At 40.3% G+C, this 23,605-nt stretch overlaps 1 protein-coding gene across 3 annotated transcripts in view; it reads right to left on the bottom strand.

The window, feature by feature from the left end:
• Positions 1 to 23,605, bottom strand: part of efr3a (EFR3 homolog A (S. cerevisiae)) — a 578,128-nt gene that overhangs the window by 119,486 nt on the left and 435,037 nt on the right. For all 3 annotated transcript variants that reach the window (XM_049598484.1, XM_049598483.1, XM_049598485.1), the window contains exons 3-5: positions 17,181 to 17,257; positions 12,857 to 12,984; positions 956 to 1,106 (exon numbers count right to left, since the gene is read on the bottom strand). In XM_049598484.1, the coding sequence (XP_049454441.1) occupies positions 956 to 1,106; positions 12,857 to 12,984; positions 17,181 to 17,257 (356 nt within the window). The remainder of the gene's footprint in view (positions 1 to 955; positions 1,107 to 12,856; positions 12,985 to 17,180; positions 17,258 to 23,605) is intronic.

Below are 23,605 nucleotides of genomic sequence, written 5' to 3'. Positions count from 1 at the left end.
TATCTCACCTGAAATGTAAAATCACCCTGCCTTTAACCTCAAATCAGTGTGTGAATAAAAGCAAGTAAAAAGCTTCTATTAATTTCTTTACCACCAATCAGCTGATAAAATACAATCTATTCTAATCTGCTATCTATCTTTCGCTGGCTCATTTCATTTTTCTATTTAAAAATGAATTTCTTTCCCTATGCAACCTTAATATTTCTTCACCACACTTCCAATTTTCTTTTTGCATAATGTATTACAATGGCTGTGTCTGTGTTTTAATTCATTTTATTAACTGATCGGTGGTAAAGAAAAAGAATAAAAAATCTTTCAGATTGCAGGTTCAAGCTTTTTAATTCATTTAAACTGCAGTAAAATAAAAACTCACTAATAATAGCATTAATTTTTATATTCAGTTATCCAGTATTTTTGACTTGTCTGTTAGTTTTATCACATTTGGGCAGGTCAGAGGATCCATAATGAACTAAATCAGGTAAAATTCCTGCACAAGTCACAGCAAGCTTCTTTCTTTATATCCAAGTTTAAAACAGTTTGTAAAGCTGTTGTTATATCTACATCCACTGTGTCGTAACACAACTCTGAATCCTCCTGGATGTCACCACTTAAAGCTTTGCATGTTCAGAGCGGCTAACTTTAGGATCAGAAATTACTTCTTCTGTTTCTTCTCTTTATTTCCTTCTCACTCTTATCGTCTTCCTCCTCATGGCACCATATCTGGATCCTGCTCTCTAACAACCATCGACAGTCCTGAATGCGTGTGTTTGAATGCACCGTCAGCAAATCTAAATACTCTTGCACTCTTGTGAAATCTTGTGAATGTTCAAAAGTCCCTCTCAAAAAAGAATTACTTGTTTTCCATAAAAACCCAGTAAAAGCTCATGTGAGATGAAACAGTCAGTTGGTTCGCTGTGATGCTTTTGTCCCAACCAGACTAAAGGTTTTGTCTTACCGAGTTGGTCCCCAGCACCTGCAGGTCTGGTTCTCTGGACTCTAGCAGCTTGGCCACCATATGCAGGAAACTCTCCACGAAGGGTTTGATGCTCTGAGAGTGACAGGCCATCAGCAGCTGGTCCAGAGCCTCCATGGCGATAACAACGTTCCTGCACACAGGTGTTACAATATTAATAGTTCAACAAAATAAAATCAACCACTAATTACACATTTAAACAGCTGCCAAATACAAAAAATGTCCCCTGGGATCTATATATATAAATCAACAGGTGATTTCCTTCTTTTAGTAAAATCCTAAATGTTTGAGTTGGTTTATTTTTCCCACCTGGACCTTTATGCTCTGCCATTTCTCTAATCATCACGCTGTAACCTGTGACAGGCTGTTATGATACCACAACTATCACACACTCACATTTATGGATACGCTTGTTGAGCCACAAGCCTCACGTAGGTTTACATTACCAAATGTTCATGACAGAATCACTTGACGACACCGACTCCTGTGGGCACACAGTGAGAGAGGAGAGGGAGAGACGCTGTGCTGCTGCCAGAAGAGCCGCTGAATGAGTTCCCTCTGAGCGGTAAGTCACTAAAAGAGTCTGAGAAGTCCCAAGTCTAAAGGTGCGGACACACCAAACCGACATCAAAGAACTAGCAGTGACGAAAGCCAACTGTTGCGTCGTGTACGTCGCCTCATGTCGCCCTGTGTCAGCTGCATTTGAACACACTACATGGACTACATCCGACGGCCAAGTAGCACGTACGTTCTGCGCCTGCGTGAGAGAGAGCGGAGTGAGAGAGTGGTACATCCTGTCAGCCGAGGGGTTTCCTATCTGTGCAGCCGAGCACCGCAGCACCTCCACGGACTATTACATCCAGACGGTCCCGGTGTTTCCTCCACAGGCTCCACTTCACTCAGCTGCCCGATAAACCCGCTGCTTCTTCCCACTTTAACCTGAATAACAAACCAGGGCTCGGTGCTCCGGTTGGATCCAAACGGAGAGCTGGGGCTAGCTCAGAGACTAGCGGAGGCTAACTGGCTGTGCTTCCCTCCGGTCATGCTGCAGCTAACACTCTGCTAGCCGCTCTCAGCTAGCTCCGGTTTGTTATTCAGGTTAAAGTGGGAAGAAGCAGCGGGTCTGTGGGGCAGCTGAGTGAAGTGGAGCCTGAGGAGGAAGCACCGGTTAGCCCCGGTTTCACTACAGGCAGATTCACTCGCTACAGGGGCGAGGAAATAAAACCTGAACAGCCAATCAGAGTGATCTCTCTCACCAACAAGCTGCGCCGCCGATTCAACATGCTCAATCGGCCAAAAAGCCACAGACACCGATGCCGAAGTGCCATTGGCATGGTGTGTCAGGGCCTTAATAATCTCTCAAGACAGATTCTGCAATTTACATTGTAGAATCTGTCGGCAGCCCTGTGTGAAAGACGACTACAGAGGGGGGAGGGCGGGGCTTTGAGTTTGAACGATGCTGCGCTTTAGCCAATCACAATGGAGGGGGCATGGCCAAGACATGCAGGTGTCCCCAGGAAATGTGTACCTACAGAAACAGCAAGCTCCGCGTCCATGGTGACCGCTCCACCCAAAACGCCGTCTTGTCAACGTGAAAAAATTTTTTTTTTCCAGCAGATGTCTTAGTTACAACATGATTGAGCTAACTGGAGTAGTTTCATGTCGGCATCCGACAACAGGAGGCTTTTAACAGATGACATCCTGATGTTAGCTTTGCTAACTGTCCCTGTCAGCTGCAGCCACTGATGCTTTCTAGACATCGTGATTTCCCATAACTGAATAAATACCACACATAGCAACACAAAACTGCTTTGCTAGCTCAATCATGTTGTAACTAAGATATCCGCTGGAAAAGATATTTTATTCACGGAGCGTTTACTGAGTTAATACCTTATTTTTATACAGTCTATGGTTATTACAGACACCGCTAACGGCTAACGTTAACAGCTAACAGTTAGCCCAGCTAATCTACGGTAAGCATGTTATTTACAAAACGTGCACACAGAAATAGTAACGTTTGTTCAGTCATTGTGTTTATAGACTTTATAAACATCAGATTAGTCTACACAGTGATATAGTGACGTGAAAAATATGATATATAGCATAAACATAGCATAGCATAAACAACACGACGATTCCCTGGGGGCACTGATGGAAGTTAAGGGCGTGAGCGATCGCCGAGGCCCCTGCACTTCCGTTAGTCGAAAACTCCGGGCTGTGCCTCCAGAGGTAAAGGAAGAAAAAAAAAAGTTTTTTTTGTTTTTTTTTTTTAACCGATGGATTTCCAGATTGGGGCCTTAACAACGCCGCAATTTATTCCACACTACTGAAGCTGCTCCTCTTTTTGGAACCACCACAGCGTCTGTAATAATTTTGTTTTAATATGATATTAGAAGTTAAACCAGTATTATTGTGAATGAGATGATATGGCACACCCCAAGACGGAATAGTCTATTCTATCCATTAACACAACAATAGAATGGTGCTTTTTACTCAAGAAAAGTCTTTAGTCCAGAACCACTGGACCAGAACACAGGCCAACTCACAGAATTAGTGTTAAGTATTAACAGTTAAATGTTCACTGCTGATGGAGGCATAAACTGAACTCAAGATCTGCCTCTTGGATGCTGTGAAAATTAAGACGATGTTTCAAATTCAGGCAGCTTGGAAAAACTAACTGAATCTATAAGAGTATTTTCCTCATAATATGACATGCACATGACTGATTTTTGTCGAAATCTGCAAACGAAGTCTTGTCTACACTGATATCTTTCTAACATATGTTGGGATCGACGCCTCACTGAGGGGGACCATTGTTAGGACTTAGCCTTAACAAGGGCCCGACTTCATAACAGATCTCCAATTAAAATGTAAAAATGGCTTTTGAACATAATTAATAATTATTTCTGATAGCTATTTTTATACTTTAATTAGAGATCTGTACGAGGTCAGGCCCTTGGTGAAGCACAGATCCCAACAAATACCAATATCTTGTGTTTCACTGCAATAACAGGAGTTTACCTATGATTATTCTATTACTATTGTTATTGGAACCTCTCTTCCCTCCATCCAGGACACTGGACACAAACACTGCCTGACCGAGGTCTCCACACACACCCTAAAGTCTAGACATTGATTATTTCTTAAAAAGAGTCTCTGCAGTGTTACTGTGGATCACTGCAGTTCTGTGGGTTCGTCTCCAGGTGGACTCTGTGGACAGAGTGTCTGTGGACTTCACATATTATGAATTTACAGAGGTAGAAAGCGACGGCCCATACCAGCCGAAGCAACAACAGCGCTAGTCGGGGGGCTAACACCAACAGCGGTAACACCAGCAGTGGTAACACCAGCAGTGGTAACACCAACAGCGGTAACACCAACAGCGGTAACACCAGCAGTGGTAACACCAGCAGTGGTAACACCAGCGATAGCCGGGGGCTAACACCAGCAGCGGCAACACCAGCGCTAGCCGAGAGGCTAATACCAGCAGCAGCAACATCAGAGCTAGCCGAGAGGCCAACATCCTAGCCGGTGGGCTAACTCTAAAGGCGGCAACACCGACGTGGGTCGGGGTGAACACCAGCAGCGGCCTCCAGCGGGGTCGTGCCGACGGCGTCTAGCCTAGCAGCTGGGAGGCCCACTCCATCACCAACGCTCGCCAAAGGATCAGCACCGCCAGAGATTAAAATGCCACCTAAAAAAGCGGAGAGTAAGCCAGATGAGGAGTACATGTCACTCAGTCAGGTGACTGACCTGATACAACAACAGAAGGACATGTTTATGGCTCTTCTCCAGCAACAACAAGAGAACTTCAAAGGCTTTGTCCAAATCATTATGGAATCTACAAACACCAGACTTGATGCAATATCCAAGGAAATACAGGAGGTCAAAGTGAGCCTGCAGTTCACACAAAAAGAAGTCGATGATCTAAAAGCTGAAGGTAGCAAACAGGCGGTACGAGGTGATGCACTACAAGCAGATATTTACAAAATCTGTGACAGTTTGTTGACTGTCACAGACAAGATGGAATATCTAGGGGGACAGTCCAGAAGGAATAATCTTGTATTTAATGGTGTAGCAGAATCACCTGGAGAAACCTGGGCAGACACAGAGAAAAAGATTATGGAAATCCTGAAGGAGAAACTACAGCTGCAGCACAAGGTGGAGGTGGAGAGGGCGCACCGCACAGGGAAACCCGGTGGAGGTGACAGACCGAGGCCCATTGCTGTAAAACTCCTCAGGTACAAGGACAGAGAAGCCATATTACAACGCGCAAAGTCTCTCAGAGGAACAAAAATCTTTATCAACGAGGACTTCACGGATGCTGTCAGACAAAAAAGGAAAGACCTGATGCCGGAGCTGAGAGCTGCCAGAGAGAAGGGGGACATTGCCTACCTGCGCTACGACAAACTGATCGTTCATGCACGCACCAGTACACCAAAATAACCACAAGATTATGGACAAAGGGTATGTTGAACAACAACACTACATATGACACTCCACACAACTCTTATGCTGACTGGTTGCAACAATTACAAACAGACTGGAGTTTATCCATTAAAGCCAACAAGTCACAAGACATTAAATGATATTGATCCTGAAAATAACAATGATTGCCATTACTACTCAGACGAGCAGTATAACAGAACTTTCAAGAATGAAAACAAGTTCTCAATAATACACTTTAACAGCAGAAACTTGTATGCCAACTTCCATAATATCAAGGACTATTTAAGTCAGTTCACACATCGTTTTAATATAATTCTAATATCAGAAACATGGATTAACAATGAAAGGGACATGGATTTTGGACTTGAAGGATATGAGCTAATGTGTATTAATAGGAGAAACAAAAATGGTGGTGGTGTAGCTATGTATGTGGATACGAATTATAAGTATAAGGTTATTGAAAATATGTCAACTGTGGTGGACAATGTACTCGAATGTATAACAATAGAAATAAGTAGAGAAAAAATGAAAAATATTATTGTAAGTTGTATATATAGAACACCAGGGTCAAATATAGACACATTTAAAAACTGGATGGAGGAACACTTTACAGTAACAAATCACAAAGTCATGTTTATTGGTGGCGACTTCAACATCGATCTGTTGAATCCAAATAATCATAAGATGACTAATGAATTTATTAATACACTATACAGTATTGGCCTATACCCCAAAATTACCAGACCCAGCCGAATTACATCACACTGTGCAACCTTAATTGATAACATATTTACAAATGAAATAAATAACGATACAGTAAGTGGGTTATTAGTAAATGACATCAGTGACCACCTTCCAGTTTTTATAGTCTATAATGACAACCACATGAAAATCAAACAAGAAAAGATACCACTGTACAGACGGGTCAGGACAGAGGAAACCATCGAGGCACTTAAAAATGATTTAGTAAAAAATGATTGGGATTCGATATATAAAGAAAATGATACTGATAAAGCATATGATGAATTTCTGAGAGTGTTTAAAAATCTGTACGATAAAAATTGTCCAATTAAACAATACTGTAGAAAACAAAAGTATAAAGATAATCAATGGATGTCAAAAGGATTGCATAATGCATGTAAAAAGAAAAACACACTATATAGAGAATTCATAAAACACAGAACTAAGGAAACTGAAAATAAGTATAAAATATATAAAAATAAGTTAACAAATATCATGAGAAACTGTAAAAAGGATTATTATAATAGGTTACTAGAGAAAAATAAGCATAACATAAAGTGCATATGGAATACACTAAACTCAATAATAAGAAACAAATCAAGACAGATACAGTATCCAAGGTATTTTATGGAAAATAACAAAATTATAAATAACATGAATGATATAGTTAATAAATTCAATGAGTTTTTTGTAAATATTGGGCCAAAACTATCAGAGGAAATTCAAGATCCAGTGACATCCAATGATAATCTAATAGCCAGAAATTCAAAGACAATGTTTCTTATGCCTGTAGAAGAAAAGGAGATAATAAATATTGTGAATGAATGTAAGAGCAAGTCATCCACTGATTATAATGAAATAGACATGATAATAGTAAAAAGGGTAATTAATGGGATTTCCAAACCACTAAGGCACATCTTTAATTTGTCACTACAAACAGGTCAATTTCTAACAATATGAAAATAGCTAAAGTTGTTCCCTGTATAAAGCTGGCGACAAACACCATTTCACAAACTACAGACCTGTTTCACTTCTCCCACAATTCTCAAAAATTTTGGAAAAAGTTTTCAATAACAGATTAGACAGCTTTATAGAGAAGAATAGCTTACTCAATGACAATCAATATGGATTCAGAAGTAACCGATCAACATCACAAGCTCTGGTCAAACTAATAGAAGAAACCACAAACGCCATAGATAATAGGAGATACGCTGTTGGGGTATTCATTGATCTAAAAAAAGCATTCGATACAATAAATCATGATATACTATTCAGTAAACTAGAAAAATACGGGATCAGGGGGACGGCACTACAGTGGGTGAGAAGTTATCTGAAAAACAGGAGGCAGTTTGTGAAAATGGGAGAATACCAATCAAGATGCTTGGACATTGTGTGTGGTGTTCCACAGGGATCAGTGCTGGGTCCTAAATTATTCATCATTTATATCAATGACATATGTAACATATCACAAATACTCAAATTCATTTTATTTGCAGATGATACAAATATATTGGGATCAGGTGAGAATCTACAGCAACTTTTGGACATCATCACTTCAGAATTTATCAAGATTAAATACTGGTTCGACAAAAACAAACTATCACTAAATTTAAGCAAGACGAAGATAATGATATTCGGCAATAGAAAAATAAATCATCAAGCACAAGTACAGATAGAGGGCGTCGATATAGAAACTGTACATGAAATTAAATTCCTTGGAGTGATGATAAATGACAAAATTTGCTGGAAACCTCACATTAAACACATCTGCACCAAAATATCCAGAAGCATCTCTGTAATGGCCAAAGTAAGGTATTTTCTGGATCACAAATCACTGCACATTCTGTTCAATTCACTCATCTTACCGCACTTACAATACTGCTCAGAGGTGTGGCAATACATATAAAAACTCACTAGAGCCGTTATTTATACTACAAAAAAGAGCCATTAGAATAATTAATAATGTTAGTTACATAGAACACACCAATCCACTATTCATCAAATCTAGAATAATAAAACTTTATGATATTATAGAATTCCAAACAGCACAATTTCTGTACAAAGCCAGAAACAACTTATTACCGGGTCACCTACAAAAAATGTTCCAGGAAAGAGAGGGGAGGTATGATTTAAGGGAAAAACTAAACTTTAAGACTCAGAGATGTCGAACTACAATGAAAAGATTTTGCATAACAAACAACGGAGTACGACTATGGAACAGACTCAGTGAGGATTTAAAGCAATGTCCAGGCATCAAACAGTTTAAAAACAAATATAAGCAAATGGTCTTTACAAAATATAGGAAAGAGAGGAAATAATAATAATATATATGAGTATATGTATGTATGTGTGTATGTATGTATATATATGTATATATGTATGTATGTATGTGTGTATGTGTATGTATGTATGTATGTATATATGTATATGTATATATATATATATATATATATATATATATATACATACATATACATATATACTATGTATATATATATATACGTATATGTGTAGGTAGATATGGAGATATATATATGTATACCTTTTGCCTGTCCTTGTATTCTCGGCTACGTCAAGGCGCAAAGGAAAAAAAGGAAAAAAGAAAAAAAAAAAAATTATAAATGAATGAATTTACTATTACCATTATAGCTATACCATTACTATTTTATTTCTATTTACTATCCACTATTACTATGTCACTATATTGATATCTATATAAAACTTGGTTTAATAAATCATAATATGTAGATACCCACATATCTAACCATCTATATATTTAAATATGCCTGTATGCATGTATAGAACGAATTCACTATGATAAAAATTATAATAATAACAAAATAGGGATGGGGTAGGATTAAATAAGTTTTTTACTTCTTCCTACTCCTTTTCGAGCATGTTGGACTCATTATTTTGTTTTGTTCTTTTTTGTTTTGTTTTGTTTTCTTTATTTCTTTATCTATTGCGTTATTTATTATTATTATTGTTATCTTTTTTTCATTGTTGTCTCATGCTTCATATCCATGACCATGCTCGAAATAAAGACTAAAGATAAAGACTAAAGATAAAGATCAATTTGCTCCATCTGGGATGAAAACGCTTTGCCAAATCCAACGACAGCTTTGAGATCTGAGTGACATAACAAAGCCAAGCATGTGGACATGTCACTTCACTGGACGGACAGAGTGTTTTGGGACGTGCCAAATGGTTCTGTAATGACACATGGGCGATTACAGATGGAAGAGAGGGAGATGTGTTTGTTCTCTGACTGTCAGCTTCTGTGAATAAAAATCACAGCCAATTAAACACCATTTCTGACATTATAATCACTGTATTGATTTGGTGCTGCCAGTCCTCTTTTAGAAATACATGAGGGTGATTTTGTGTCTCAATTCATTTTAATTAGTTTCCAGGAGCAGAAGGCACTGAGAGGTTCAGAGAAATGTAAATGAACAAGACTTTTAATATCACATAAGTCATTCTGATGAGTTTAAAGATGATTTCTTTGAGAGCTTTCTTTGCCTCGTGTTGTCAAATGTCCCTTTATCATTCACAAAGCAGTTTATGCATGGTTTTTATTTGCTTTGTTTACAGGCGATAGTGTCATATATTGTCATATAATGCGATCAATAGATAAGTGAGGGGCATTGTAAATGTTCTAGGACTGTTTGCATTAAAAACTAGAATTACCACATTACAGTTATATGCCTCTGTGAACCAGTGAAGATACAGTTTACATCCATGTCAGTGAAAACATGGATGCTTCACACACAGAGGATCTATACAATCAGCACAGTTCTAAGACAAGAGTCACCAATTCAGTATCTGACCAAATGTCTCCCCTTCTGTTCCTGAGATATGATGCTGAGTACTGGCCTGAACAGTGTTTTTGCAGAACATGATGTTGTCACAGTGAAGCTGACCTTTGACCTTTTGGATATAAAATGTCATCACTTAATTATTTTATCCTGTTAGACATTTGTGTGAAATTTTGTCATAATTAGTGCATGGAGACATTTGACCACCAAATTTTGATCAGTTCATCATTGAGTCGTCCAAAGTGGACGTTTGAGTACGTAGAGTTTTCCTACAGCATAGCAAGTAGATTTTGTGTATGTGAGAAAGGCCCAGGTGTACACTCCATCAGCACGAACTTCTGAGTACAAGACATGAGATTACCAGTCATACTCCCCCACCCCAACATGCATTGCGGCTCTTCAGATTGTGTAATGACTGACTGTGAGGCAGATATTGTTTATAATTAACCATTAGACAAAATAATCACTAATGATGGTGACTGACCTTAAGATATAGTTTAGAGGAACAGTGCAGGCGCCTACATATGTAATGTATAAATCATATTTAACTAGGGCTGTAGTCAACCAAAGAAAATCTTGGTCGACAAAAGTCGAACATAATCTTCAACTAATCAATTAGTCGTGGGGGAAAAAAAAATCTGCACATTATTTTTACTTGTGACATTATTTAATTAGGCTACTAAAGCACTGAGTTTGTGTCACACAGTTGTTATAGTTACAGGCTATTTAACAGGCCGGGCGTGCACCATGGGTGGAGGGAGGGGGGAGACCTCTGTGTTTGAGGCGGGAGGTCTGACGCTTCCAGCGAAGGGAGAGGGAGAAATATAACAAAATAAGATAAAATAGGAAAAACCTGTCTCCCTCTTTTATTTTATTTTCAGCGTTTAATCAAGGCGGAGGCTGGTGGCGGAAGGTCCGAGACTTCAGCGAGGGGAGAGGTAGAAACAAACAGCCAATGTGTGTGTGTGTGTGTGTGTGTGTTATATTCAGGTGTTGTCACGTAAATAACAGTGCCCAAGCAATAAACAGGACAGACAATAGGATTTCATTTATTTTTACACTACATTTTCACTGAAAGCTGACCGAATCCGACCCGAGCCCGAATACGATTTATACATTTTTGACCAAACCTGGGCCGACCCATTGGGTAGGCCTGCTGTCGGGACCCGTCGGACTCGGATCAGGTAGCCACACTCTAGTGTGTGTATGTGTCCCCTAGCTATAGGGACCTATCTGAATTTCTGTCTTTGAGAGATATTATTTTGTAATATAACTGAATTTTTTATCCATACATATAAACTTTAAATATATTAAAATTAAAAGGCATCTTTGAGTAAACTGCGAGTATCATTTAAGTAGGCTATCTCGTGGCCGGTCGAGTCCAAGCAAATACAACGTGCTAACGTTATTAGCGCCAGCCTATGGCATTTTACATTGTATACATTAGCCTAGCGACGAGCGGAGATTTCCTCTGCTCATATGAAGCCAGGATAAATCACACACAAGACTTAAAATGCTATTTTAGTGGAGGCTTTACTGTCTTCACAATTTAGCGTCTCTTATCTGTGAAATATAAGTAAATCAAAGCTTCGTTTCCACTGAGGGAAATGGTGTCAGTTTACAGAGACAGACAGGAGGTCTGCGTCACCGCGATGCTGAGCGTGAGGGTGGGCGAGTTCAACTTTCTGTCAACAACGGGGGTGAAAGGAATAACACAGAAAACAGGAAATAATGGGTTAATCTTGTAAAGCTGTTGATGTAGTATTTTTCACTTTATGAAAGTAACACGGCGATTATTTGACTAATGAGAATTTGGTCAGACGAGAGAATAGCGACCAAATAATCGACTAGTCGACCAGGAGACTACAGCCCTATATTTAACACTAAAATGTTTGATAATTGAAATAATACTGGTAAACATCAGAGTGGAAGAAGTTATGCTGATTGACATTTGTAATAAACAATTTTCTTTCAGTAGCTCTGACAGGTAACGTGATCGATTGGTACAGTCATGATGCAGAGAAGACGTATCTCTTTACTTCAGTTTGCTTCAGTGTGAACAGTCTGGTGGTAAACACATACTTAATTGTTAATTTAACAGGCAGTATGTAGCACATACTGATTGGCTGTGTAGTATCTGTATATTACTACACAACTTCGATCACAGTGTGTCTACACAGGATGCATTCAGGTACAGCATCAAGTGTAGGTCACAAGTGTTTTGGCACAATGCACACCAGCACTTTTATCATGCACGTAAAAAGAAGGAAAGAAGGCTTAAGGTGTAACAATGCATTTTGGGCTGTTACAAACTACCTTCATGCATCTTTTCACTTGTCTTCTTATTTCTGATTGGAATAAATACGTTTGGATGTTTCACACACACACACACACACACACACACACACACACACACACTGTGTTTCGTCACTTCCACAACCTCTTCCTCTTCTCCACCCCAGGTTTAATGTAGCCTTGGAGTTATGGAGTTAGCTCAGAGCTTCACCTCGACCTGTTGTTTTCTTGAGCCGTTTCATTTTATCAAATGCGTATTGTGGAAATCTGTCTTGCAAGGCGAGATCTGAGGGTTAAGGTGCATCATTTTTATTTGTTCTCTGACCTTTATCCTCAACAGACATCAGAAAAACTGATGATGTTTTTGCAGGATGTGAAAGATTTCTGTGTGTTTTCTTGTTTGACTGAAAAAACATCTACAGCTGGTCTGCTTGCGTCAGTGTGTGAAACTGTCTGAGCTGTATAAATGTTTGCCGTGTGTTACTGTGAGAGCAAAATTACTCCAATTCTGCAGGTAAACAGGAAGCCTCAATCTTTCTTGGCAATAAAAAACAAACTCGAGGTCAAAGGAGTGACTCACCCGTAGCGGTGTCGCACCACATCTCTGCTCAGCCTCTCAGCCAGGTAAGCTCCGATCCTGTCCAGTTTCTCTGGAGCCGACACAGCGTAGAAGGTCAGCTTCTCCATGTCTGATTTACTGAGGCCATCCTGAAGAAAAACACAGGGCGGTCCACAGTCACATTATTTACAGGAGAAGTCTGGAGAGGTGAAACAAAGCCTGATGTATCTTCTTCCTGTGTGACGTAGAGCTCCACTGTAAAATGTGTTTACACTGATGTTTATTTTGTTTTAATCCTACACACACCGTCCTGCTGCTGCAAATACATGACAGTAACATATGTAACATACATAACAGTATTGCACATCAATGTGCAATACTGTTATATTTTTTATGTTTTTATACTGTATGTTTTATTTCTTCTGGACTGTTATTGTGAGGCAGCAATACTCCTTAGCCCAAGACGAATTTCCCCACGGAGACAATAAGATGCCTTAATCAGCCGTGAAACTGATCCTAAATATTTATTTTCCTGGGATTTGTTGACTATAAGAAAAATACTGAATAGTAAAAAACATGACTGGTGACGATGAGGCTGGGTTTGGGCATCAATATCTGGATCTTATTTTCTATCTTCCCTGTTTTTGATGCCGATGGTTGCTTTCCAAACTTCATAAGATCTAAAGTCTAAATATGAACAACGAAGACAAGTGAAACCAACCAAGACCAATTTAAAATGTAAAAAGAACTGTTCGAAGGAATATTTCAGTTTCAGCTTCAGTAAAAGTGCCTTGAAAAGTCACTGAGCAACTAAATCTGACTCAAATGATTCACTTCATACCTTAAATACATTATACTCTGTCTCCATTTCCTAAAACTCTCCTCAGTATGACACTGACATTAAAACTAGCAGTGATGTAAAATGGTGTTTGAATGTGTTTGGCTCAGCTTCTATGCTTTGAAGACGACTAACTGAACACCGCAGATCACTGCTCAGAAAATATCTTAGAGACTGAAACTGCACATAATTAGAAATCTTCCAAACACATGTCAGATGACACTAAGTGAAAGAAATACAGTTAGAATTTTATTCTGATTTAACGTCTGCCTCATTAAAACTAATGACAAGACGTTCGAGCACAGGTTGAGGTTTCACTACTTCTCAGAATGGGAACAGGAAGTTATTTTGGATTGTTTCCTTTCTGGAGGCATATATACTCAGCATCACACTGTACATGACAACAGACAGCCAATATAAGTATATTACCACCAGGTGTCATGCATGAAGAGGAGGAAGTTAATTCAAGAGCGGCTGTCCCCTGAGTGTTTTCGGCTCCTCGGGCTCTCAGCAAGTGATAATTAAATTGACAAGGTCTCGACCATTTGAGCATTTCGATTTCCCACTGCACCTGTTTCCTTACACTGAAGGCCCTTGAGAAGATATTGGGGGCAGGGTGAGTGCTGAAAAAACAAAACGGGCACATTTAGCGTATTAATTAACGGGGGTCAAACTGGTGATAATAACTTGTCATGGTCCTGTTATCAAAGCCATGTCACATTTAATAACCACAGTCATGAAAGTCTGAAGCTTCCATTTGGCTCGGTGGTCGTCCAATTATTTCTGTGTTGTGGCTGCGAAGCTCTGCGGTGGCGGAGGTGTCACTGGGTCTCCACAGCAATCTCAACACTGTGGTAACAACTGGGCACCAAATACAGTGTTAATATGCTGCTAACAACCCACACTGTGACCGCCGTATGCTGTCTGATGTAGCAACTGTGATGCTCAGACACTGGGATTTACTGGGAAAGACGCTTTTCCCACAGCTTTCTTGTCCTGGCTTTACTTTCATGTAAAATGCCAATTTTAATGTAACTGCTGTTATCTGCAGAACTTTGCTCTAATAGTGGCCGATGGCTACACTGCCTCCACCAATCCCCCGCTGGGACCTACAGTGTGTTGTTCTTTGTCATAACAAGTTTTACATTCAGTTTTTACCCGCTGGTCCAGCGCTGTAGTGCTATTAGCGCAAGAGCTAATGTCTGTAAGTCTGTGGTTAACTGACTGCTGCTACTACTTACGGTTACAAATGAATAGCCCTCATTTCAAAATAAAGCCCTCTAGTGTTTCATGCACAGTGCAGCCAAATGCTGGATTTGGATCTTGTTTTGGTTTTTATGTTTTATGAATAACCGAGAAAGTATTGAGTATTTCAAAAATACAAAATCACTCCAATCTAAAGTATCTTGTGTCACATCACATTTTTACTTTTTACAAATTTCAGACAAGGTACTGTCAACACAGCAAGAGATTTCTGGGTTTGATTTTGCTGGCCGACTAAAGTTTGCATGTTCTTCCTGTGTAAGCGTTTGCTCACTTCCGGTTCTCCAGCTTCCTCCCAGCTTGTGAGTCTAAACTGCCCGCAGGTGTGAACATGAGTGTGAATGGTTTTCTGTCTCTATGTGTCAGCACTGTGATAGTCTGGCGACCTGTCCAGGGTGAACCGCGCCTCTTGCCTAGTGTCAGCTGGGATCATGTAAGCGGTTACAGACAATTAATGAGTGAATGAAGTAACACAAATACTGCCTACCTCTGATCACCGTTTGCATGGAGGCTGCGTACATTAAGTCAATATCACTGTGTACCTGAGAATCTCAGGTTCACTTTGAGGAAATATAATAGCTCCTTAAATAAAAATCACTCCCACCTAGAATCCTTACGGTTAGTTTGATGTTCAGGTCTTAATCTTACTATAACATGACGAAAACGAAAAGGCCTCAAATGGACTTTCTGCAGACATCACTGATTTAATAACCCACAATTCATTGCAACATGGACGTGATGTTGTGGGTTTTTCAACTGCTGAAAAAATTTATGAATGTGTAAAATAATTATTGATAGTTTTTTTTGAGTCACAAAAAGGCTGCACATGGGATTCATCTTATCTCACTATATAATGATGAAAATTCTGTGTGTGTGTGTTTGTTCCACATTTTTCTCCTCACTGACTTGGTCAATCCATGTGAAATTTGGCACAGTGGTAGAGGGTCATGGGAGGATGCCAATGAAGCAATATTACATCAATTGGCCAAAGGGGGCGCTATAGCAACCCACTGAAATGTCAAACTTTGAATGGGCATATCTCATGCCCCGTATGTCGTAGAGACATGAAACTTTGCACAGAGATGCCTCTCCTCATGAGCAACACATTTGCCTCAAGAACCCATAACTTCCGCTTATATAGATTTTCCACCATTTTGAATTTTTTGAAAAACACTTCAAATGGATCTCTTCCTAGGAAGTTTGAGCGATCTGCATGAAACTGGGTGAACATAATCTAGGGAGCAATATCTAAAGTTCCCTCTTGGCAAAAGTTGGAAAACTTCCTAAAACTGAGCTTCTATAAGGCAATGAATATTGCGGAGGGCGTGGCTCATCACATAAAGGTGTATAACATCTCAAGGGTTTCACCCATCACCACGCAACTTTGTAGGCATATGACCACACATAATCTGAGGGGACCCCTCCATTATTGAGCCCATCAAACAAAATGGGGGCGCTAGAGAGCTCATTTCTTATCTAGGCCTAACCGCCATATGGATTTTTACTAAACTTGGTAGATATGTAGAACAGGACGCCTCAAGGTGACTGGAGAAATTTAACTCTAATTGGCAACTGGGTGGCGCTATAACAACAGAAAAATGCTTCAAAATGGCTAAAATGCGACCGATCGCTGTGGCTCCCCCTGTGGACCAATGTTGGTGTTTTTCTAATGTTTGGTATGACTAAGTCATGGTATGGTATGCTGTACATAATCACAGAAACTGTCAGTGTGTCATTCTGTCAGTCAGTCATTCTGTCTGTCCCACGTTTTTCTACTCACTGACGTGGTCAATCTATGTGAAACTGCACATAGGCATTGAGGACTGGCATAGGTAGAAGGGGACAAAGCCACCAATGGCTATGGACTAGTTTATTATTAAGTTATGTATTACTTTGACTCAGATGTTTAGTCCATGTACTATTTTTGTGACGGTGGCTCTATAAATCTCTAGCTGATGTCTTTTATAGTTTGGAAACCCTGCAGTTTATTCTGGCATCATGTTGGCTAAAATGTTGGTGACATTATTTGTAAACAAACACACACGAACAAAACGGGCAACTTTCGTCAGCAAAAGGCTCAAGGTCATGTCCAGTTATCATCGGACAAGTCAATAAATGTAATTACCCTGACAGACCTAGCCATTATAGTAAAATTTAGTCTTAGAAGCCACAGATTGCACACTGGCCTTACAGCTTCACTAAAATTAATTCAGTTGAGGAGGTATAATGCTTGTGGTGACTTACTTTGGGGTCCTCAGGAAAGATGTTGTCCACCAGGCGTTTGTACCTTGGCCTCAGCGGCCCACAGCAGCCACACACTCCTGCAACAGACAACAAAGACATGACTATTAGCAAAGGTTACACAGACCTCCTGACATTCATTCATAAACTGCTGCCATCAGGTCTGACTGAAGCAAATATGAATCAGATAAAGGCTGCAAGAAGCAGAGAGATGAGAAAACTGTGGTGAAAATGAAAGCTGTAAGGACTTGAGAGGACAGACCGCTCTGGAAACTCAACGGTGAAAACATTAACAATCTAGGACGTTCATATTGACCTCATATACGTCGAGGTCGACATATACTTTCATCAGATAAATGAACAATGACGATCTGGTGGTGCAGTTGGCTGCAAAACATATTTCTATTTTCCTCCTCTGACTCACATCGATCTCTGAGAGGCCGAGACAATCCAAACTTACTCTGGATTCAGAGGTGGCTGTGATAGGTCATCTCCTATTGACTGGCGTGATTTAGTATTACCAGCAGCAGTCTCTGAGTCAATAAGAAGTGATGAGTCATCAGAGTCGAGGCTCTGGGATGTGGGGTGAATACGTTAAAGTCACAGTAGGAACGACTGGGGAGCAGCCGACTCGTCAACCATCAGGAAACTGCAGAGGAGAGGCTGACTGCGGTGTGTTCACTGACATTTGAATACACTTGTGCTTTTGTAAAAATCAAAGTGAGAAAAAAAACTGTCAGTGTTCAGAGGTAGTTGACTCCTGTAAGGTCAATACTATCAATTCCCGGTCCAAAGTGATCATTGCAACAGCAGTTTGTCGCCTTTTTCCAGATCAGATCCAGTAATCATGTTCTGAGGACCTGAAAAAAATCTGTGAAAACGTGACTTGATTGAGACATCGCTGTGTATTCACTGCCCCCGAAATACAAAACAAAGTTCACTCTGAGCAGAACTCTCTGGAGAATTTAATGTTAAGACCACAAGACTGAGGAAGATTTCACAGAGCCGTGGTTACATACGTAACTCTTGTTAGTAGTAGCAGTAAACTGGCAACAATCCTCAAACTGTGCTCAGATTTGTGAACGTTCAATCAATGAGCGTGGCCGTCAGAACAGAGTGTCTTCGGTCTAATGTCAGTGCTTTCGTGTCTTGAAAGGAGCAACAGACCACAACTGGAAGGTCACAGCAGCATTCAGCTCCTCTGACAGACGATCAATGATGAAAAGCCTTTTAGCATCAAAGACCAAACTTCATCCAGTTCAGACATTTCAAAAAGAACATACTGGGCCCAAGGAAGGAAAGCAAAGAATCTGTGCCAGAATATTTCAGAATCTGATGGTAAAACTGAGATACAATACAGCTGCTCTGATATATGATCATGAAGAATAAAAAAAAAATAAGTATGAAAATCAAAAATAAGAATAAGAAATATGTACAAATATGTGCATCATACTAAAAAGCAGAGCTGCACAATTAATTGAAATTTTATCAAAATCGCAATATGGCCAAGTGTGATATCCAAACCACAGGAGCTGCATAGACCCCGGCCTACAAACCATATTCTAGACATAAGAGAATATCCTTTTTGGGTACATACCCCAGCAAAAAAAAAACCTCATCATCATTTTATATTTGTAAGCACCTCTCATCCAAGAAGCTTCTTCAGTTCTAAATGACTGGTACGTAGCTGCAGGCTATAAACCCTGTGGGAACCCGTGCAGAGTCGTAGGGGTCACGTGAGCTCTTAGTTTCAGAGTCGTTAAGGTCACAATGTGAGTCGTTGACCCACCTGGCCACCATGTGAGTCGTTAGGGTGAGGTGGGACCAGGGGTGAATGGGTGTGAAGTCGTCTGGGGAGGGATCCCAAGACTGCACTGTAGGTGGGGGATAAGTAGTGTCGTAAGCCACCCCCTCTGTTTAACGATGGTCGTTCCAGCTTGACGTAGATGTAGAAACAACCACTCCGCAAGCACATAGCACAACACAGGAGAGCCAGCTCCTCAGGTCAAGACTCGTCTGTCCACATCTACAGGAGAAGGGACACTCCTTTGAGGACAGCAATGTGCACATCTTGGCCAGGGAGGAAAGATGGTTTGAAAGAGGAGTGAAAGAAGCCATCTACGTCAAGCTGGAACGACCATCGTTAAACAGAGGGGGTGGCTTACGACACTACTTATCCCCCACCTACAATGCAGTCTTGGGATCCTTCCCCAGACGACTTCACACCCATTCACCCCTGGTTCCACCTGACCCTAACGACTCACATGGTGGCCAGGTGGGTCAACGACTCACATTGTGACCTTAACGACTCTGAAACTAAGAGCTCACGTGACCCCACGGGTTCCCACCCACACAGGGTTTATAGCCTGCAGCTACGTACCAGTCATTTAGAACTGAAGAAGATTCTTGGACGAGAGGCGAAACGTCTTCAAGAAATGCAACAAGTCCAGTTGCCTACGATGTAGCACTTAAGATTACCATGACCTGGATGACTGAGAATCTTCACCAACATCATTTTATATATTTTTCAGTGAAGATGAAATGGAAATTCCATTCCTACTATAACCAAAATCATGGAAATATCACAATATCCGTCAAAATGAAGGTAAAGATTTCTCTGCCCTACGACAAAAATGCAAGTTAAAAAGAATACTGTACAGTGCCAGAGCAGTGGTTCCCAACTGGTCCACCCACTGGGTCCAGATTTCTCCTGACTCAATAGTTCCAGGTCCAAACAGGTTAATACATTCAACGTCATACTTGCGTTTGGCCATGTGGTCTTGCTAGTTTGATGCTAACTGTCAGTCATTCACTCTACAGCAGGAAAGAGTGCTTCAAATTAGATGCTCTGCATCTAAAAACTGAAAGCAGGATATCTGAAACAAAAGCAAAGAAGCAACACTCCACCTGGTTATCTGCGTAATCGTAGATTCTATGTACAGTAGACCCTGACACCAGTATTATCAGTGAGAGTCACCTTTCTTTCCTCAGACTCAGAACCCCATTTCCCAGGAGCATCTGCTCAGTTTATGTAAGGTGAAGGGTACCCTGAGATCTCTGCAAAGACCTCTCAGGCGACATCAGGTCACCTTAACACCACCAGAGTTTATTTCTCGGCTATCGCACAGCACAGTTGGATGGTAGACCCCCAGGGGTCTGGAGATTAATCAACTTCATTAAGGCAGGTATCAACCGCCTGTCGCCAAGGCAACCTTTCCAGAGCGGCGGCTTTAAAGCGTTCATTATGGATCCTGCAATTACCTGCCACATTAGGGTGAAGAGCGGCGGGGGAGCTGAAGTGTGAGTATTAGTGTGACTGGCCAGGTTTAATGGAATTCAGTGAGAAGATGTGAGGAGCTGCCGCCACATACTCGCAGGAAGAAGTCTACTGACCAACATCTGGGGAATTTTATGTGGAGCTGGAGGTGTTGCTCCTGTTCTGCTGCTATATTCGACAAGTTCGCTCAGTACATATCTTCTTTACAACTCCTTTAAATGTTTACGTTGTAAAATAAACACCGGCTGATACATTTTTTATTATCATTTCATTAGTTTCAGCCCCAAACGACATGACACACTGCTTGACAGCGTTATCTGCGGGTTTCTTGGAGCAGCTTCATCCTTCTATTCAACATCTCTGTTCAAGAGTTTTTATGAAATAAAACTGAGCGTGCTCCATCGATGCTCCTATGTTGGACGAACATGAGTTTGATTCAGTTCAAGGATGCTTAGCAGACAACCTGTCTGGCACAGTAATTCAGCATTATTGCTCATTTCAGAGAATTCAGTTATTAAATTATCTAATGAACTGCATAACCTCTGCTTTGGTTCTCTTTAAACAAACAGATCCACTTGGAGTTAATGGACCGTCTGAATGAAAAACAAGGTTACTGTCTGAAAAAGGCCACACTGACTAATCCCATTATCAGCCCTTCAGAGTTCATTCATTCGTCTGTTATACTAGCTCAAGATCACCATCATTGTCTCCGTCCACAGCAACACTCCTGACGTAAATGATGACTCAATACATCAACAGCTGGAAAATTCTCACAAGTGAGACTAATGTTTCATGTAACAATCGAACTCTAGATTTCACAGTTAAACTTCTCTTGGAGTCGGTCCAGGGGCCACATGGCAGATCAGATGAGGGAAAGTTCACAGGAAGTGACTGAAATATGAGCAGCGACAACAGTGAGGCTGCAGGACATCCATCCGACAATATGGTGTCACTTTACATGAAAACAACAAAGACACAAAGTCAGTGATGTGAAGCAAATGAACTAAGGTTCAACAATAATCATCCAGCTGGTTCAGTTCAGCCTGCGTCACCAATAAAGGCCAGAAGAGTAACTGTAGCAAAGAATTCATGCAAAGCATTCCAGCACACATCCCTGGTTAAACAGTTGCCAACAAGATTACTTTCTAGAGTTGTAAAATCCTTTCTGGGACTATTAAAAATTAGATACCTTAAAGACAGATTTCACCAACAAAGGTACCATTTGCGATTCAATTATTTGCTGCTTGTTACGTTGAATTTGTGAAGAAAATATTTTTTCTCACATACCTCCACAGTAAGAAGAGAATCCAAAAGAGGTGAAGTACTGACCACACAACTGAATGAATAAGACTAGGATTACACTGCACGAGTCGTGTGAGAGTTTGTAAACTGATGATTTGCTGTTATTAAATGTGGACCCTGATTACTTCAATTTATGAAGAACATTCGCTTTTTTTGGATTCTCGTTCACTGTGGAAGCATGTGAGGAAAACAAAGTTTCCTTAATGAATTCACGGTAACACACCATGGGTAAATGATATACTGTAAAACTTCGGTTAAAAGCCTCAGACCTTTTCCTCTCCCGGTGTGGCAACTCATCATCATTGCCAAGCAGTTCACTGTTTTTATAAAAGTTCTTTAAATGTATAAAGCCTGGTAGTTGGCTGCCTTAAATTATGTGTCCATTCCTCAATTACCCTGTAAGTCATTGATATTTCTTTAATCCGTAAGGGTCCCCAGATCAAAAGAATAAAAAGGGTTTTTTTAAAAAATGAATTCAAGTTATGAGTATTGTTTTAACAGGATATAGCAGTGTTGTGTCGGTATGCCGGGTGCTGTAATCCTCCTGATATATTATCTGATGCCTTAATTTTTCCATTCACATTGGTTTAAATAAACAACTTGATTGTATTTCCTGATCTCTGCTGAGCAACAGTTTTCTGTGAAAGGAATGAAAGGCCTGTCCCAAATATAGGCCTGTTGATTTCAGTGATTTAAGCTAATAAGAGCCCAGGCTATGAATTGAAGTTTTAAGGTACAAACAGTCATTCTGCAGGTGAAGTATTCCTTTAAACAACATGTTGTCCGTGCTGTTTTTGGTCTGAATCCCTGCTCACTCCGACAAAAGAGATATTTCTGTGTCACCATTATCAGGAGCAGTAAGAAATGTTGGAAACAAAAATGAAGGCAGCACGGATAATGTAGTATTTATTAGCTGTTGCTTCCTGACGCCTGTGCCTGCTCCTTAAGATGGTTTTAAGTAAAAGCTTAATATCTTTTCTCTTGTAGGAGCTGTTATTAGATTATTTCCATATGATGATACTGCTGTTTTCACAGGAAAGTGTCTGAATAGGTCAAAGATGTGAACACAGTACATCCTTTGAAAAAGACATTATGACTGCAATAAAACCTTTTTTTAAGGACACGCTGAAGCAAAGTGTTTCTCTGAATATTTTGTACAAGTTGAATCATCCGTGGAAATCATTTCAAATGGAACAGGAAACTGTTTCCAACTCCTGACTGAACAAAGTAACTACTGATCAGCAGATGACGTCATTCGCTATTATCTTTTACTAACCGATCCAATCCTGCACCTCGTGCTACTCAGCAGAGGAACTTCATTTTGAATTTGTCATGGCCCTAGAGTTACTTACCAGAGGGGTTAGGCGACTAAACAGACATATCGGCTATCGGCGATAAGATGAGTACATCAGTAGTTGTTTTGTTATTTTCTTTGCGAATTTTTGTCATTTTATTTCAGTAAGTTAATGGACTGCCTTTGAGAAATGAGTGAGAGCCACTGCTCAGCAGGCAGAGAGAGCCACTGGGGAAAACTGCATGTAGAGCCACAATATTTTTTTTTTTACATCTAACTCAGTGGATTAGGGGTTTAGACCAAACAAAACCACTTGGTGCTTGTTGGAACAATGTAAAGACTAACCAAACGTTAGGTTTGTATTCCGGTGCTTTCACACCTGCCCTGTTTGGTTCAGTTCAGTTGAACTCAAGTTTGTTTGCCCCTTAATTGCGGTTCATTTGGCCAGGTGTGAACACAGCAATCACACTCCAACCAGCGAACCAACTCCAGGCAATTATACAACTTTGGAACAAAATGACTCCCTAATTCGGACCAAAGCAAGACAACTCTTCT

The sequence above is a fragment of the Epinephelus fuscoguttatus genome, linkage group LG15 (assembly GCF_011397635.1).
Source record: "Epinephelus fuscoguttatus linkage group LG15, E.fuscoguttatus.final_Chr_v1".
NCBI lineage: Eukaryota > Metazoa > Chordata > Actinopteri > Perciformes > Serranidae > Epinephelus > Epinephelus fuscoguttatus.
This window is presented reverse-complemented; position numbering and strand designations above follow the sequence as displayed.